At 47.4% G+C, this 19,662-nt stretch overlaps 1 protein-coding gene across 1 annotated transcript; it reads right to left on the reverse strand.

Moving 5' to 3' along the window:
* Positions 1-1,088: 1,088 nt before the first annotated feature.
* Positions 1,089-19,047, reverse strand: YJU2B (YJU2 splicing factor homolog B). The gene is made up of 9 exons (XM_068272167.1): positions 18,788-19,047; positions 14,776-14,829; positions 12,723-12,805; positions 12,276-12,331; positions 12,134-12,194; positions 10,285-10,427; positions 10,016-10,188; positions 4,458-4,596; positions 1,089-1,557 (listed from the first exon to the last, which is right to left on the reverse strand). Exons 1-9 carry the CDS (start codon positions 18,788-18,790, stop codon positions 1,151-1,153), a joined length of 1,119 nt encoding a protein of 372 aa, XP_068128268.1. The 5' UTR covers positions 18,791-19,047; the 3' UTR covers positions 1,089-1,150.
* Between the last annotated feature and the right edge of the window lie 615 nt (positions 19,048-19,662).

Genomic DNA, 19,662 nt, shown 5'->3' on the forward strand with positions numbered 1-19,662 from the left:
GATCGCCAGTGGTTGTTCAAGAGGTGTATCTATACACACAGCAGAGGTCCCCAGGGTGAGGGGAATGTTAATCGCATACACTTATAAAACTGCAACACTTAAAGAAGAACTTCAGCCTAAACAAACATACTGTCATTAAGTTACATGAGTTATGTTCATCAAAATAGATAGGTTATATAATCTCTTACCCACCCTGTTTTAAAAGAACAGGCAAATGTTTGATTTCATGGGGGCAGCCATCTTTTTGGTTGAAAGGAGGTGACAGGGAGCATGAGACACAGTTCCAACTGTCCTGTGTGCTGATCACCCCTCCTAGTTGCTAGGCAACGTGAACAACAACATAGGAAATCCCATCATGCTTTGCACAGCATCATGGAAAACAAGCCCGGGCAGTTTTCTTTGATGGGTGGAGCTTAGCTAAAAATGCAGCTAAAAATGAGGCTTTGGTAAGAAAAACAAAGTTCTGATGCTGTGAAACTGTTAAATTACAAAGCCTTTTCAGTTCTGCTGAGTAGATTTTTAGTCCGGAGGTTCACTTTAAGGAGGCCATACATTAGATGATGTCCATCAGATCGACCATCAGATAGATCCTTTCTCTGATCGTATCTGATCAGAGAGGGTCCTATTGCCTGCCCACATATTTCCAATAAATTCCAGAATGAAATCTATGGTAAATTGCAGCTAGGCCAACGCCCCATGTAATGTGTCTCAGAATCCGCTAAGCCCCCCCCATGCCTGATCGATCGATTCAGCTGAGATCAATCGCAGCGATAGGTTTCACTGGCCATGTTGAGGCAACAATCTCTGCCAGATTTAATAATTATGATCAAATCAGGCAGATATTGATGCCAAAAATCGAGTAATGTATAAGCACCCTTAGAATTTTTAGCTTGCTCAAACTCTGCGATATGACAGGTTCCCTTATGTAGAACAGATGAATATAGAAGAGATTCCTAGGAAACAAAGCAGCATAGACTTGGTTAGATCTCTGCCCAAAACACATTCACATGGTCCACCTCTGTCACACTGAACATAGAAGAACATTATCAATTCTCATATCCCATTAAAAAAGGAGTGAAATACTGCAATAGTGGCAGGTCCTTTTAATATAAAATAATAAGTAGAATAAATTAACTCTGTAGGTTGTAGCTTATGACTCTGACTCAGAGCTGGAGTCGGAATAGTCTGGTACAAGGCAGGAAGTGGCAGGCGGTTGTCTGGGGGTCCCTGTGTTATTGACAGTCTGTGTATGAGGACTCTCGCCCTCTGTCTGTAAGTGTACGGTGCTCTCCTGCCATTTCCCATCATCCTCCTGTGCGGACAGAGGCGTGTCCTCGCTCTGGCTTGCAGTCTTTTCCTCTCCATTCCCTTCTTTTGATGCCCGGCGTAAAACTCCAAGTGTTACAGCAGACGTTGCCGGGCTGGATGGTGGTTTAGGCCGGATCTTCAGGTTCTTCAGGGAGCGATTTGTTGGCTGGATCTTGCCATCACTTCCCCGGAAAAACCAGGAGCGGCTAGAGATCTCCGAACGTTTCTTCTCCTGGCGTTTTTCATAGGCTGTCATGGAGAAAAGTATGAGAATCTCAGTAAACAATATCCACTTTACACAAGCCCAGACTCCCAGGATTACTGCAATAGCCTGGGATGTCCAAACCCTGCCTGGCTGTCTTCCTGCTCTGTTGCCGATCACTTGCTTGTCTAACTACCAGAACGGTTACCGAACCCTGCCTGGGTGACTTTGTGCTCTGTTGCCGATTACTAGCTTGTCTGACTGCCCAAACTGTTGCCAATCCCTGCCTGGCTGACTTCCTGCTCTGTTACCAATCACTTGCTTGTCTGACTACCGGTGTTGTGTCTGATTACGCTGCCTGTGGATTTGTGCTGCCCCGCATGCGCAGTAGGAGTGTGGCCACATTTCCTATTGAATGATGCTGCTGGAGGTAAAATAATCAATATCTCCGCTTCCACACCTCTTACACTCCCCACATTTTCAGGGTAGGGAGGGAACCCCCAGAACGACCTCTATGCCAAATTGCAGCCCCCGAGACCTGCTGATTCCCGAGATAGGTTTCTGTAATCTATCTCCAGAACCAGCGGGCGCTGCAATTTGGTATAGAGGTAGTTCGGGGGTGGAGGGGGGGGGCCCTCCCTACCCTGAAAATTTGTTGAGTGTAAGAGGTGTGGAAGTGAAGATATTTACTATTTTACCTCCAGCAGCATAATTATCTTCACACTGCGCATGCGTGCTACTCAGTGTGGAAGGGAGCTTCCGGGCAGCGCAATCAGACATTACACCGGAACTTACTGAACCCTGCCTGGCTGACTTCCTGCTCTGTTGTCAATCACAGGCTTGTCTGACTACCGGAACTGTTGCTGAACCCTGCATGGCTGACTTCCTGCTCTGTTGCTGATCATTGGCTTGTCTGACTAACTGCTGTACTGCTCATCATTGATCTGCACAACTACCCTTCAAGCACTTTTTCCTGTTCCACATGCAGAAAACCAGGACCTTGGGTCACTCACATCCCCTCACCATTGCACAGAGAAACCTTCAGATTACAGAAAAAGAGCACTGTGGACCACCGAAAACCTTAAAGAGGATCTGTAACATCAAAAGATCCCCTGGGGGGTACTCACCTCGGGTGGGGGAAGCCTCCGGATCCTAATGAGGCTTCCCACGCCGTCCTCTGTCCCACGGGGGTCTCGCTGCAGCCCTCCGAACAAGATGACGTCATTATTTACCTTCCCGGCTCCTGCGCAGGCGCTCTGACGGCTCCGAACTACACGGAAATACCCGATCGCCGTCGGGTCTGCTCTACTGCGCAGGCGCAAGTTTCCGGCGCCTGCGCAGTAGAGTGGACCCGACTGAGATCGGGTATTTCCGTGTAGTTCGGAGCGGAAATCAGCCACAGCGCCCCCGCTGGAGCCTGCAAAGGTAAATATTGATTTTACAGTCGGGTCTGTCGCTGGCTGTTCGGAGGGCTGCAGCGAGACCCCCGTGGGACAGAGGATGGCGTGGGAAGCCTCATTAGGATCCGGAGGCTTCCCCCACCCGAGGTGAGTACCCCCCAGGGGATGTTTTTGAGGTTACAGAGTCTCTTTAAATCATACGTGACTAAAGAGGGGAGGGGGGATTCCAGAGAGATAACTCAGAGGGATGCCTTCAGAAGCTTCCCCGATCACCCTTACGCCCACTGTCCCGGAGCTGGGTCCCTCTAAAGTAGGCATGTCCAAAGTCTGGCCTAGGGACCAAATGCAGCCCGCTGAGCCTTTTCTGGTGGCCCACAAAGCTCTCTACAGTTGTTAATTCCATGCGGCCTGCGAGCAGTAGCAGCGTTGCTGCATACAGGGGCCACCTTGTATCGCTGCTCTGCCTCCACTTTTGTTGCGTGTAGATTATCAGCCACCACTGATAGGCAGCTGCCCCTGTTCTAACTGCACACAGTATATGGGTTATTTCCCGTGGAAATGGTTTGGCAAAATGTCACAGGCATAGTGTACCTTACGGCAATCAGCAAAAATTGTGTTTTATTTCAGTAGTGATTTGAGCAGCATGTTCTGCTCTGTTTGACTATTGCCTTTCAGAAGGCATACTGTTGCTACATTTTATGTTTATTCTTTTTACCATTTGGTCTCACCACCTGACTTATACATGTACTTTTTCTGTAGTACGATGAAGGTTTTGAAACTTTTATTGATGCTTTGCCTGCATTATTTAGTGACTTTCTGCTATATAAGAGATATTTCGAAAACAAAAAAATATATAAATAAAATCTGACAGGTTTGCTTAAAGCAGAACCAAAGGCCAACATAACCCCCCCCCCTCCAAAAAAACCCAGGTACTTACCTAAGGAGAGGGAAGCCTCTGGATGCTAATGAGGCTTCCCTCGCTGTCCTCTGGTCCCCCATAGCTGCTGCCTCAAGCTGATTAGGTGTGCGCTCCTCTTCTGGCACTAGCGCCGCCGTGCTGCAGCAACATGAGCCCAGCCCGCGCCTGCGCAGAAGCATGGGGGCGCTTGTGCACGAGCAGCTCTGTCTTACTGCACAGGCGCGGCCTTACTTGTGCAGGCGCAGTACTGTTGCTTGAAGAGGAGCCCAGTCCCGAACAGATCATCGACAAGCCCATTGTCGGTAATCTTTGGGAGGGTCCACAGCTGGCAACAGGGGACCGAAGGGCAACACGGGAAGCCTCTCTAGGATCAAGAGGCTTCCCTTTTCTTAGGCAAGTATGTGATTTTGTACCCGAGCTTCGACTCTGGTACACCAAAAAAGCACTTTTTAAATCACTGACTTTTGTTTCCTAAATAAGGTTGCATTGCAGCCCATTTTCTAGCCATTTTAGTCAATAGTCTAGAAGTAGAAAGTTTGTACTGAAGAGACTGTTAAAAAGTTGTCATTTGATATTCTCTTTCCTCCTTGTTCCCTTTGCCCCCCCCCAATGCCTCCCATGTGCTTACACTCCAGGCTGTGGTACTTCAGCAGAGACGCAATCTTCTTATCCTCTTCTGTCTCTGGGAGGAGCTTCAGATCCAATGATGTCTTCTTCAGCAGAGCCTGGTCCTTCTCCTCCTCCTCTCGGATCTGCTTTTTCTCCACCTAGGTTTAGAAAATAGAATAAGGCTAGGTCCACACTGGTCCATTCAGGATCAGATCCTTTTCAAACGGATCAGTTTTTCTAAACTTTTTTTTTTCCCTCCCCCCGTTTTTCCCAAAATGCATACGTTTACAGTCCATGGAAAGATATGCCCAGCCATGGGGGAGAAGCAGCCACCATGCTGGAGGGGTATAGCAAGCAGGTCGGGGTTGGCAGCGGTCAGTGGGAACGTCCCCTCCCTCCCTCACCTGGGTCTCCCATCCCCGCTACCCCTCCAGCAACATGCCGCAAAACTTGTTACAATGTATAGCAGCGGCGAGTGGGAAGCTTACCTTCTCCTCCTACTTCCTCTGCTCGCCGCATCACTGCCTGCAATGCTGCCCTCTATACTTCGGAGGGCAGCATTGCAGGCAGCGAGCGGAGGAAGTAGGAGGAGAAGGTAAGCTCCCCACTCGCCGCTGCTATACATTGTAACAAGTTTTGCGGCATGTTTCTGGAGGGGTAGCGGGGATGGGAGACCCAGGTGAGGGGGGTCCCCGCTGATACCCCAGTCCTGCCTGCTATACCCCTCCAGCACGACGGCCCCCTCTCCCCCCACAGACTGTGACACAGAAACGGATCCGTTTCTGTGCCCAAATCTGCCTGTGTAGAGGGGGATCAGTTTTCCTATTGCCTACCACTACCCCTCCGTGTATCAGGATCCATATGTGTTGCGGGAAAATGCAGCAGATCCGGACCTTCCGTTCAGGTTTTGAAAACAGGTCCCCGCAAATGCAGACGGATCCGTTTTTTGTGAAGACAGCTGCTATCTAAAACACTGGTATCCATGGCTCCGGTTTTGATCCAGCCTGAAATACGGAGCAACAGATAGGTTTCTGGACCTAGTGTGAACGAGCCCTTAAATCAAGTAAGGAAGGCCCTATAAACAAAACTACAAAGTAGCGTGAAAACGCAATATGTAAAACTTCCACTGCAGTTGGGCATTTGACCTATCCATGGTTATGCTACAACACTAGGGGGTCCGCAGAAAGCATTATAAGGGTGGGAAGTTTATAATGGGCATGGCCATTAAGCAAAACTTCACTGGCTTAAACTTATGGGTGCGGGTGTGCGATCATAAGTGCAGCCCAATCAGAGAGATAATCTCACAAGTCACTGCAGCGTGCTGGGGGTTTGTGTGAATGATCCCCTTGCCCCCTCCTATGGACACCCATGACAAAAGCCCTTATTCAAATCATTTTATCTCTTAACTTTGGAGTTGCGGTTGATCTAAGTAAGAAGAGCATTTTGCATGTTTGAAATAACTTTTCAGCATTCTGCAAATGAAACGGTACCAAAACGTGGGTGCAGAAGTACCGTCAGAATTATTCTTAGTGTTTTCTTGCTTGCTGGTGGCTTAAAAAGCTTTTTACTGATGAGGTGTGAAAATATCACTTAGGAGAAAACTTAAAGAGAATCTGTAACTAAAAACAATCCCCTGGGGGGTACTCACCTTCGGTGGGGGAAGCCTCCAGGTCCTATTGAGGCTTCCCCCGTCCTCCTGTGTCCCACGGCGGTCTCGCTGTACCCCTCCGAACAGCGGGGATGTAAATATTTACCTTCCTGGCTCCAGCGCAGGCGTAGTAATGGCTCTCTGCTCCGCCTATCTCCGTCCTGAGAGGCGCAACAGCGCCCCCCGCTGGAGCCAGGGAAGGTAAATATATCAAGCGTTGTCAAGCTTGTCGAGCCAGGATTGCGGGACGCTTAGGGGGAGCCAGCACTGGATTGCCTGCAGCTACAAGGGGGGAGGAAGCCTCATTGGGACCCTGTGGCTTCCCCCTCCCAAGGTGAGTACCCCCGGGGACTTTTTTTTTTTGTACAGAGTCTCTTTAAGAGGAAAAGTGATTTGAATAAGGACCCAGATGTCACCAGGAAGTGGAGCTACAGATGAAATGTGCTTCCTTTTGGTTTATTTACAGAATAAGCAGGCTTGAACACTGCACATTTTCCATTTCCTCCGGAACATTGACAATACGTTCTCCCTCCTTCCTTTCTTCTGTGTCTAGAAAGCATCTTGCTCTCATGTGAAATTGGAGAGAGTTATGTTAACCCTCCTGGTGGTCTATTAGAAACCACCAGGGGGCAGCGCAGCACTATTTTTTAATTTTTATTTTTTTTTAAATCATGCAGCGAGCCTAGGGCTCGCTACATGATAGCCGCTGTACAGCGGCATCCCCCCGCCCTCTTCGATCGCCTCCGGCGATCTCCGATCAGGAAATCAAAGGGGCACGGAGCGGCGATCAGCGGTGATCGAGCGCGGAGCGGCGGCAATCAGAATGCACACGCAGATAGCAAAGTGCTAGCTGCGTGTTGCAAAAAGAAAGTGAGCAAATCGGCCCAGCACGGCCTGAGAAATCCTTCTGCGCGGCATATCCCGAGCTCAGCTCGGGCTTACTGCCAGGAAGGTTAAAGGGAACCTGAAGTGAGAGGGATATGGAGGCTGCCATATTTATTTCCTTTTAAACAATACCATTTGCCAGGCAGACCTGCTACTCTATTTGGCTGCAGTAGTGTCTGATGAAACACCAGAAACAAGCATGGAGCTAATCTTCTCAGAGCTGTCAATGTCAGAAACACCTGCTCTGCTGCCTGCTTGTTCAGTGTCTATGGCTAATAGTATTAGAGGCAGAGGATCAGCAGGACAGCCAGGCAACTGGTACTGCTACAGGAAAAATATGGCAGCCTCCATATCCCTCTCACTTCAGGTTCCCTTTAAATCCCACAAAGTCTCTGCATACTTGCAAACTCTGAAATGGAAGTATATGTTACATCATGGTTGATGCACAAAGCTGAGGTAATATTGCTATGTGCAGACAGTGCATGGCAATATTACCGTTACTACCAGCAGCAGGGTAAAGCAAATTATGCTATTAGCATGACACACGGTACTCGAATACAGCAAGTGTTGCTACGGTAATGCACTTTAGTAATGCCAGGACTGTAGCAACGCTCACATTACTCGAGTACCGCGGGTCTCGCTAATAGCATAACTCGCTTTAACCTGCTGCCGGTGGTAACAGTAATATTGCCATGCACTAGCTGCACATATCGCAGCCTGAATCGCCGTTCTACACTATTTTCATTCAATTTAAAAATCGTGGCTGCCATCTTGGCTATGTTATAACTTCCAGGTCACCCCCTGTCTTCTCTGTTAGAGAAGTGCATCACTGAATGAATCAGGAAGAGGAAGTGACACGCATGGCCATTGCAAGAGGCTCCTACAGAGGGGTCATAGCACAACATTGTTGGAAGTCGTCTGGCTTAAAGGCATACCCATGAGAGGTGCTCAGAGTCCCTTTAAGTGTTTTTTCCCCCAGGAATTACAGTATTAATACCTATGCATTTTATAGAGGAAAAACACTAGAAAAAGAAAATCGTTTCTTAGTTTTCACCCATTGTTATAAAATAAAAAAAGTGTTACTGTACATAGAAAACACAAATTATACTTGGCTGTTTATCCAATTTATTAAAAAAAAAATTGAGTCTCGTTGCTGCTACAATGTATGGTGTCAATATTTGATTTTGAAATAAAGTTATATTTTCCTGCATTATGTACTCTTTTCTCCTAGCACTGAAATTATATTAAAACATTTTTAAAAGGATACCCGAGGTGACATGTGGCATAATGAGATAGACATGGGTATGTACAGTGCCTAGCACACAAATAACTATGATGTGTTCCTTTTTTTTTCCTTTCCCTGACTGAAAGAGTTAAATATCAGGTATGTAAGTGGCTGACTCAGTCCTGACTCAGACAGGAAGTGACTACAGTGTGACCCTCACTGATAAGAAATTCCCTTTTTATCTCTTTCTTGTTCTCAAAAGCCATTTTCTGCTAGGAAAGTGTTTTATAGTTGGAATTTGGTTATCCGTGAGGGTCACACTGTAGTCACTTCCTGTCTGAGTCAGGACTGAGTCAACCACTTACATACCTGATATTTAACTCTTTCAGGCAGAGAAAGAAAAATAAGTAACAGCAGTTATTTGTGTGCTTGGTACTGTACATACCCATGTCTATCTCATGTCACATGTCAGTTTGGGTATCCTTATAGAGGTCGCTCTCACCCCACCTTATAGCGTTCCCTTGTAGTCTAGTGCCCCCCCTCCCCTTCCATCTTAATAGCTTTCCTTATTAGCTTAATTCCCCCTTCTCCCCCTAAGGTATTCCCTGGTAGTCTAGTGCAGCGTTTTTCAACCGCTGTGCCGCGGCACGGATGTTTCCTGGTGTGCCGTACAGGTCTGGCCTCTCGCCAGACCTGTTCCTACTCTAGGGCGCAGGAGGGGGGGAAGCAGCGCTAGAAGGAGGGGCAGTGGAGGCAGCGGTGGGGAGGGGGGAAATATCCCCCCCCCCTTCCTCACCTGGGACCTCTCCTTCTGCCTCTCTCCCCCTCCATAGAGTAGCGGTGGCAAGTGCGGGCTCAGGGGCAGGGAGGCATGCGGAGAATTACTCACCACTTCCACGTTCCAAGCGCCGGCAGCGTCATGTCGTCAGATCTCCACCTTCAATGCCGCCCACTGTGCTTCCTGATTAGCGGAAGCACAGTGGGCGGCATTGAAGGCGGAGATCTGTGACGACATGACGCTGCCGGCACTTGGAACGTGGCGTGGTGAGTAATTCTGCACATGTCTCCTCGCCGCCGAGCCTGCACTTGCCACCGCTAAATGGAGGGGGAGAGAGGCAGAAGGAGGTGTCCCAGGTGAGGGAGGGGGGATATTTCCCCCCTCCCCACCGCTGCCTCCACTGCCCCTCCTTCTAGCGCTGCTTCCCCCCTCCTGGGCATCTATACTGGGGGGAACTGTACTAGCTATACTGAGGGCAACTAAACTACCTACACTGGGGGCAACTAAACTAGCTATACTGGGGGCAACTAAACTAGCTATACTGGGGGCAACTAAACTAGCTATACTGGGGGCAACTAAACTAGCTATACTGGGCACTTTACTGGCTATACTGGGGCACTACCTACCCATACTGGGCACTATACAAGGGCACTACCTATCCATACTGGGACTATACTAGCTATACTGGGGCACTATACTGGGGTAACTATACTAACCATACTGGGGCAACTAAACTCCCTATACTGGGGCAACTATGCTAGCTATGCAGCCGCACCCCAGCCCCCCCCCCCCCCCTATAGCCTGCTGCGCACGGCACTGTCCACTAGGTCGCGCAAACACCCGCGCCCCCCCCCCCGCCGTTCCCCGGAGAAAAATATGGTCAGAAAGTGTTTCCCGGGCCGGAAAAGGTTGGGAACCACTGGTCTAGTGGTCTGTTCACTTAAAGTACACCTGGAGAGAGGGATATGGAGGCTGCCACATTTATTTCATTTTAAACAATATTGAAAAAGGACTCAACCCATGGTGGAGCTGCAGTCTCACCCTGAACTTGCTGCGCAGGAGACTGTTGAGGGCGAAGTCATCCTTCCAGGCGCTCTGGGCCTCCTGAAGTTCAGACAGGGATGGCACTGCCTTCTGTAGCTTCTCCTTATCAGCCGCTCCGTGCTCCAGCCGGTACATGGAATCCGTCTCCAGCTTCTGCTTCTGCTCATGCTCTGTAGGAGGAAAAAACGAGGAACCGTGAAATGCGCTGCCACGCCCGCCTGATCCCATCGCAGTCACCCCATGGTGTGTAGCACCTGTCCGCTTACCTGTGGTGAGAATCTGCTCATTCTCACTCATATCCCATCGCTCCTCCTTCCTCTGCGCCCCGCTCACAATGACATAATCACAGGAAGCCGGATCTGTCTGCATCTCAATGTAATTCACACACAGGTGACACTTCATCCTAAACCTGCAGCATGAACACAGGCCAACATAAATGTTAAAGAGGACATGTGCTGTGGTACATGAGCAATGTGTCTATAGCTTGGTTCTGCACAAATCATTATTAATGTTCATATGAAATCCTGTCTCATATCTGCTTGTACAGAGTAGCATACCAGGTAAACAACCAACTGGCAGAACGGTGGCGTAGTAGATAGCACTCTCGCCTTGCAGTGCTGGGTCCTTGGTTTGAACACCAGCCAGGACCCTATCTGCACCAAGTTTTATATGTTCTCCTCGTGTCTTCATGGGTTTCCGCTGGGCACCTCGGTTTCCTCCCACATCCCAAAAAACATATAAATAAATTCATCGGTTTCCCCTAAAAAAGATGGCCATAGACTACGATGGGCATAGGATTATGGTAGAGATTAGATTGTGAGCCCCTCTGAGGGACAGTTAAAGAGAACCCGAGGTGAGTTCTAACAATGCTAACAGCACACAGAGGCTGGGTCTGCATATACTGCCCAGCCTCTGTTGCTATCCCAATCCACCTAAGTTCCCCTTCGCTCTGCTATGCCCCATAAATCATCAGCCGAGCTGTCGTCAAGCAGCGTGTCGCAGCCGGCTGTTTACCTCTGTAAGTGTCAGTCTCGCTGCTCCCCCGCCTCCTCCATAGCAGGCAGGGACCGGAGCTATGCAGGAGGCGGGGGAGCAGCCGAGACTGACACTTACAGAAGTACAGCCGGCACAGCTCGGCTGATGATTTATGAGGCATAGCAGAGCGAAGGGGGAACTTAGGGGGGAGCAGTATAGCAACAGAGGCTGGGCAGTATATGCAGACCCAGCCTCTGTGTGCTGTTAGCATTGTTAGAACTCACCTCGGGTTCTCTTTAAAAAGGACCACCATCGCAAATAAAAAGTAAATTTCTCCCAAAGTAAAATGTGCTTTAAATTACTCTTTATTATATAGAATTTTCTCCTATAAATTCTGTCACTTACAGTAGATAGTAGAAATATGACAGAACTGACAGATTTTAGGCTAGCCCATCTCTTCATGGGTGTTTTCTTTATTTTTAAAAGCACTTAGTGAACGTCAGTGGCTCAGTCCAACTGCCAGAATAGTGCGCAAATAGGTAGGAGGGACGGCCTGCATCTTTGTATAGATAGTGAATGCTTTTGTAACTAATAAATAAAATACTAAGAATACCCCATGACGTGATGAGCGAGTCAAAAAACTGTCAGTTCTATCAGATTTCTAATAAATACTGTAAGTGACAGCTACATAGGAGAAAGGTAATTTATAGCACATTTTACTGGGGAAGAAACACGCTTATTTGTATGTGTTTACATGTATTTTACATTTTAAAATTTTTCGGGATAGTGGTCCTTTAAGGTACAAGACTATGTAAAGAGCTGCAGAAGATGTCAGCACTATATAAATAGCGATGATAATATCTGAAGGACATTGATTCCCTACCTGATCTGCCACAAACTGTATAAGCATATTCCTAGCATTACTTATCTCACACCTGTAGTCAGGTCTGAGCATCACTTCACTTCTTGCATGTCACTTCCTGTTCCAGAGGAAGTCAGAGGGGCATTCACAGGAACAGGAATCACAGCACAGAGCAATGAACACACCTGATCTACAAGTTATGTGAATAAAGCATGGTTCCATCTACAGCTGGTGGAATGCCCATGTACTGATTGCTAGTTACAGAGTGACATACAGACCTGTATATGGGGGTGGTGTAGTAATTGCCGACCTTCTTCTTCTCTGCATTATATCGCACACCTGACAGACACACAACAATAACTCATGAGAAATGAGGAATAATAGAGCGGTCTGATAAGAGGTGAAGAGAGGGACACATACCCATTCCAATGTGATTCTTGCAGCCATCACACCAAATGTTATAAGGCATCTCAAACCTGGGCGGAGGAGAAATACACCAAAATAAGAAAAATGTATACATCTAATATCTAAAGCATGAACAGGGCTGGTTCTTCCATAGTGGCAACATGGGCAGTTACCCAGGGATGCAAACTCCCTAGGGGCACCAAAGTCAAGGGTTGTGGAGGTTACAGCTGCAGCCTGGTTCAGAGAAGGGACTGGCTGAGCTCACTCTGAACCCCATCCCTATATATGGCTCTGCAGGGGGCCATAAGAAATCCAGTATACATACAGGCTCCATACAGGATTGGGCTAATTAGCTAACTGGGTGAAATAGAGTTCAGTACACAAGGTGTCTGGTTAGTAAGTAAGATCTATGGTGTAATGTGTACTCATTCTGCTATAGTAAGGAATCCCCCCGCCTCTTACCTGATGATGAGGATGCCCTGTGACAGCTTGCGGGCGCGCTCCCGCAGAGGGTGGCTGTTCCGGTAGCGATTGAGAGAGCCATGCTGAAAGGAGAAATAAAACAAAGAGGAATAGATCAGCCCCGGCTTCTAAGCAACTCCGCTCTACCTGACCTAGTCTGTTCCTCAATAAAAGACTAACGCTCTGCTCTATTTAAGTCTATTGTAAACTACAGTTGGTAACTGATGTGAGAACATAAACACCTCCCATTCTGAGGGTGGGATAAAAGAGGCACAAACTATGGCAGCAGACCTCACTCCTGGAATTCCAGCGAGATAGGGAAAGCCAAAGGGTAGCACAACCCACCAGACTCCACTTATAGTTGAACTGGTCTTAAAGGGAAGGTTCAGGGAGGGGAGTGAAAAAATAAAAATCAATTTCCACTTACCTGGGGCTTCCTCCAGCCCGTGGCAGGCAGGAGGTGCCCTCGCCGCCGCTTCGCAGGCTCCCGGTGGTCTCCGGTGGCCGACCCAACCTGGCCAGGCCGGCTGCCAGGTCGGGCTCTTCTGCGCTCCAAGGCCCGGCACTTCTGCCTCCCACGCCGGCGCTCTGACGTCATCGGACGTCCTCCGGGCTGTACTGCGCAGGCTCAGTAGTTCCGAGGGCACCTCCTGCCTGCCACGGGCTGGAGGAAGCCCCAGGTAAGTGGAAATTGATTTTTATTTTTTCACTCCCCTCCCTGAACCTTCCCTTTAAAGATGGAATAAAGGTAGCCATACACAAAGATTTATTGCATCAATATCCAGCCAACTCAATCTGCTAGAAATCAATGCCGCAAATGATTCACAATGGCTGAAATTGCCCGATTGCACAGGTAGGAAAATGTTGGTCGATTGGGAAATTTTGTGACAAGTGACGAAGCTACTCTCACCTGGAGGAAGCGTGTAGAAGAGCAGACTTTTCACTAGTACCACCCCTCACCTGTCTGCGGTCCGATTCCGGTCTCCTCTTTCCCCGCTGGCTGCTCCTTCACTCTCTCTTCACTCCCAGGGTGCCTGTGTGATGTAACAAATTCTAGAGGCTGAACACTAGAGGCCTCTAGTGGCCACGTAAGGTACGTGCCACACTACCCCAATGTTTGCCCTCTATAGCATTTTGTCACACAGGCGCCCGGGACTCAGAAGTGAAGAGACAGGAAGCCAGCAAGTAAAGAAGACACGGGAACAACACCATGGACAGGTGAAAGCAAACTGCCCCTACCCTCCACATGGCCCAGGTGCGCACAGATTATCAACATATTTCATGTGTAAACTATTGAAAATCTGTGCGTGGTGTGCGGAGGGATTCATACAGATAGATCCATCTCTGGTCAGATAATGATCTGTGAGGGAGCTATCCAATGGCCATCTTAACTTGTGTGTACACATAACACAATCAGTGGAAGCGTAATTTGATCTCTCAGCTGTGTCAGCTCATGGCACAGGACCACAGGGTTAAGACAGGATGTTAACCCTATGTCTGCTTCCATGAAAGCAGGAAGTAGACTCCTTGCAGAATTTCTATCAGCTGCAACAAATAAATATTTTTCTGTAAAGGTTATTATGCTGTTGCTTATTTAGAGCAAAGAGGACGTTCTGAGTTCAGGTCTGCTTTAACTACTTCATGCCATGGACTGAAGGGTTCAAATGCTTGTGCTCCCACCGTGTGTAAGCACTTTAGCGGAATAGCATGGCTTTTATAACTGCCCTATTTGCACTAAACTTTGCAGTAAGTGTTTCAAAACACAACTTATTCAGCTGCTTACCCAAACAAGAATGCCCATCTACCCCAAGTGGGTGTTCATTCATGTGTAATGGAGCTAAAAGCTGGTCACTAACCATGACATAACCTTGATTGTACACCCTTATGACAGCTCACCTAATCAACCTGTTTATAATATAAGCACACTGATAACGTTATGTGGTTGCACTCAGATGTCAGAAGCTATGAGGAATATGGTACTAAAGGCATCTACATATGCAAAAATCAGCTGACGTCTCAAACGCTGTACATCACACTAGCAGACCATACTTACTTTAGCAGGATCAAAGTCTGGAGGGTAATACTTGTTGGTTCCTTTTCTTTCCCCCTAAGGGAAGACAGAATGTGTAAATGAATGTTAAAGGGGAATTTCAGCCTAAACAAACATACTGTCATCAAGTTTACATTAGTTATGTTAATTATAATAGATAGGTAATATAATCTCTTACCCACCCTGTTTTAAAAGAACAGGCAAATGTTTGTGATTCATGGGGGCTGCCATCTTTGTCATGGGGGCAGCCATCTTTTTGGTTGAAAGGAGGTGACAAGGAGCAGGAGACAGTTCCAACTATCCTGTGTCCTGATTACCCCTCCCAGCTGCACACGCTAGGCTTCAAATGTCAAATTCAAAATGTAAAAAAAAAAAAAAATTGCACCAAAACAGCAGAAAGAGAACAACAACATCAGAAATCCCATCATGCTTTGCACAGCATCAGGGGAAAAAAGCCCGGGCAGTTTTCTTCTGTGCAGCTAAAAATGAGGCTTGTATGAGAGAAACAAAGTTCTGATGCTGTGAAACTGTTAAAGAAACACCAAGCCTTTTCAGTGCTGCTGAGTCGATTTTTAGTCCGGAGGTTCACTTTAAGCCTTATGAACGCAGTTTATTAGTTTTGTATGCAGTAGTTTATGAAAAAGAATTGTTGGCACTAGTACAAATGATTGTAAAACAACTTTGGCCGTGATATCTGACAGCAAATCCTATGTAAGTGGACCTGAACTCTTGCACAGTACAGAAGGAAAATAGAGAAGCACACCCTATATGTATTTAGAGAGTTTAGCCTGTTTAATACCCCCTCATCTGTGACTAATCATAAGTGTAATTTGATCTCTCATGTGTCAGCTGGCTGCCTCAGCAGAACAGCTAATTTGTAAACACAGATGTTAACCCTATGTCTGCTTCCATGAATGCAGGAAGTAGACACACTGCTGATTTATTGCAGGATTTGTATCAGCTGTAACAAAGAAATGTTTTTCTTTAAATATTATGCGGTTGTTTATCTTTTAGAGCAGAGAGGAAGTTCTGAGTTCAGATTCGCTTTAACCAAACTCTCAACCCCATCTTTCACCACAACCCAATTGCCAAACCTACCCATCAGTATGAATCTGGCCCCAATTCTAACCACAGCCTAACAAGTAGGGACATCAGACTAGGGATACTGTATGGATTCCATTGTGAGAGCCTATGAGGACAGTCAGTGAAAAGCCTATATACTTTGTAAAGCTCTGCAGAATATGTCAGAACGGGGCAGCACGGTGGCATAGTGGTTAGCGCTCTCGCCTTGCAAGCGCTGGGTCCCCAGATCGAATCCCAGCCAGGTCAACATCTGCAAGGAGTTTGTATGTTCTCCCTGTGTCTGCGTGGGTTTCCTCCGGGCACTCCGGTTTCCTCCCACATCCCAAAAACATACAGATAACTTAATTGGCTTCCCCCAAAAAATTGGCCCTAGACCATACATGCACTACACGATACATACATATGACATAGGACTGTGGTAGGGACTAGATTGTGAGCCCCTCTGAGGGACAGTTAGTGACAAGACAATATACTCTGTACAGCGCTGCATAATATGTCGGCGCTATATAAATATTTAAATAAAATAAATAAACTATATAAAATACATAATAAAAAAAATACCAATAGCTATGCACAAGTGTTAGTGTATTTACAACTGTTAATCAATCTCGTCAATAATGGAATACGTCAAGATTTTTTAAAAATCCGAATGATACCATTTAGGGCAAACTTCACAAGATTCAAAGAGTAGCTTTCAGTCTATAGACATTCTTTGTATGCAGCCAATAAGCGCTATGAATCCTGCCCGCTGCTGTAGGTACAGACTCCTCTTTTTCCCTCCCTCTCTACAGAGTCGCGAGCGGTGCAAAATGACAAGGTTAACTCACCTAATCGCAGCTCCCAGCGTGGCCACAGCAGCGTCATGTGACACACCAAAGCGGCATCAGTATGTGCCAGCGTGTCACGTGACTCCGCCGTGGCCATGGAGAACAGTGCTGGAAGCTGCAATTAGGTAAGTAAACCCTGTCAATACTGCACAGCTTGCAAATTTGCAGGGAAGGAGGGAGGACAGAGAAGAGAGGAATGCAGCCCTTGGCGCTTAAAGTGTACCTGAGATGGCGTGTGTGGGCCAATTTATACTTACCAGGGGCTTGCTCCAGCTCCTTGAAGTGCTTGGGGTCCCTCAACGTCTTTCCCGGCCGCTCTGTTCTCCCAGAAAACCTCCCGGTAATCGGGTCAGTCTCTGAGGATTCCTGTTTAGTCCCCTAAACTATGCTAGCACCCTCTCCACTGCATCGCATCAGAACACACTGCCTTCAGGCTAGTGGCACCTCTGTACAGACTTAACCCACAAACCTTTGCCCAAGTGATCGAGCTCCGATCCTTGCTGGGCAGCAGTCCTCGTTCTTGTATACAGGCTTTGTGGGAGAGGTTACACCTAATGGTACATGGTACAATTTTTTCATACAATCTTACCATTTCTATGTAGTATAAGGATAAATTAAGTGAATATACTGAAAGGATAATTTAGGCAGTTCCCTTATACTACATACAATTGGTAAGATTGGATGAAAAAAAAATTGTAGCATGTATGGCCACTAGGGTTGCCAGGTCGGCTGATGGAGAAAACCGGACAGGGGGTGGAGTTAGGGGCGGAGTCAGAAGCGCACTTTTATGTAGAGTGGGGCTAAGCAATGGGCTTTTTAAAAAATGTTTTTTACAGTATTTATATCGCACTGACATCTTCTGCAGCACATTACAGAGTACATAGCCATGTCACTAACTGTCCTCACCAGTACATGCACATAAGAGACCACTTTTCACCAGTAAATGCACATAATAAGAGACCGCTTTTCACCAGTAAATGCACAAGCATTACACGTAGCAACGTCGGGAAGCGCGGGCTCGGGGGCGGTAGTTAAGCTGGCGTAACTTACGCCGCGTAAGCTGGCTGGCTGTGCCTTTGACTGACAGCCAGGCAGCGAATCAGCGGTCGCGCAGCGCTGGCGGACGGGTGGCGGGCCTGTTACCCAAAACGGGCTACACTGACTTCATAATCAAACTGTATTTCAATTGCTGTAATCGTGTTGAGAGACAGCAGTAACATAAGGTTTGACAAGCATGATGTGTGACAGCGTGCTGCTTCTATACAACACCCCCCGAGCTTTGTGTCCCCATCTCTCACTATCTTCCTACCTGGGTTAGTGCTGGCCCCTGTAGCAGATCCGAAGTTGAACGCCATACTGCTGGTGACGAGTCCTGCACAGTTTTGCCGAATTACAAACTGCAGGAAAACCCCGCTCCCACCATCAGGAGACAGCCTCACTACAGACACTGCGCATGCGCACACAAGTTAGCGCGGCATGTCGTACATCACCATGTCGCAACTTCGGAGCCGTACAGGCCGCCATGTTGGAGGCGGATCTCAGTATTGTGATGTGATGACAAACAGGGGCGGTGCCATATCCACAGTAGTGCTTCCCGAATCCCTATTGCTAATCGGGCAGAATGATCTCTGTGACGGTCACGGTGTGACCTGACCTCCGAAACGGCTGATGAACGGATGTTTCGGAGTTACTGGCGGCAAGTGGCAAAAGGCATAAAACCGGACATCTTAATTGTCCGGTTTAACGTGCCTTTTTGGACAGGACACAGCGGCCAAAAACCGGACTGTCCGGTCTAAAATCGGACACCTGGCAACCCTACTGGCCACCATTACTGTAAACTCTCCCACAAAACATCAACCCCTTGATAACTAACCCTAGCCTTCCCTCCTGATCATCAACATGATTTCTATGTGCAACTTTGAGTTTGGTTGGGTTAAACAGGTCTCCAGTGAGCCACATCCCAGGCCACTGATCCATTGCAGGGCTCAATGGGCTGAAAGGATAAGTGCACTTTGCTGTATGGGCACTGCTGGCATTTCCAGGCTCACAACAATCTGTGTGTAGAGCAGTGAGCTCTGTGTGATATATGTGTATATTACACTCACCATGCTTCCCCTGTCCGCCCTGTGCTCTTACACAGCTACAACGTCCTCCTCCAGGCAACCTACTCCTCTTCCAATCCACAGCACTGTACAGCACACAGCAGACACAACCTTCTAACAACAAACACCAATCTACTTCCGGGTTCTAAGTGTACCGCCTCCCGGAGCTGCTACGGCAATTGTCCTTCAATGGGTTTTGGTCTTCAGAAACATGACCGCCGGGCGGAAGTCACTTGTGTCACTCTCCCTGAGCACCATGCACCTCTAGCGCTGGTGTACTGTACTGCAGATAGCTACGGCGGCTCATGAGGACCCAAACCTACGTAAACGCTTTTCTAAGGAATGTGTTGTCCGAACTGCGGTTGTCGCCTGCTTTATCCGTTTCTAGCACTCAGAATCCCACTTCCAGTGTATTATCATTTATGTTATAATGTGCTTTCATTTCATGTAGTGTATAAGAGGGCGTTATCTACTGTATTTATTCAATCACACAATAAGGCACCACAGCTTACCACAATGCAATGCACCACAACTGTCCCTCTTTGGGAGCCCTGTCCATCTGTCCCTCTTTCCTCATTTGTCCCTCTTTCAGGACTTTTGTCCCTCTTTCTATGTAAATATATATACAGTATTTCTCTACTAAAAAAAAAAGTGACTCTAAACTTTATTCCCAACCATTAAATTGATATATTACTAATTTTAAAATGTTAATATGAAGGAAAATGAAGCAGGGTAAAAAGGACCAGTGTGGTTTGAATTATAAAACAACATATTTTCTTATGAAATCTTTATGGTATGCATGTCTAGGGGTGTGGTTTAAGTGCCCCTCTTTCTCATCTCAAAAAGTTGGGAGTTATGGCACCACGTTCACTGTGCGG

This window comes from Hyperolius riggenbachi, chromosome 3 (genome assembly GCF_040937935.1).
Source record: "Hyperolius riggenbachi isolate aHypRig1 chromosome 3, aHypRig1.pri, whole genome shotgun sequence".
In the NCBI taxonomy this organism is placed as follows: domain Eukaryota; kingdom Metazoa; phylum Chordata; class Amphibia; order Anura; family Hyperoliidae; genus Hyperolius; species Hyperolius riggenbachi.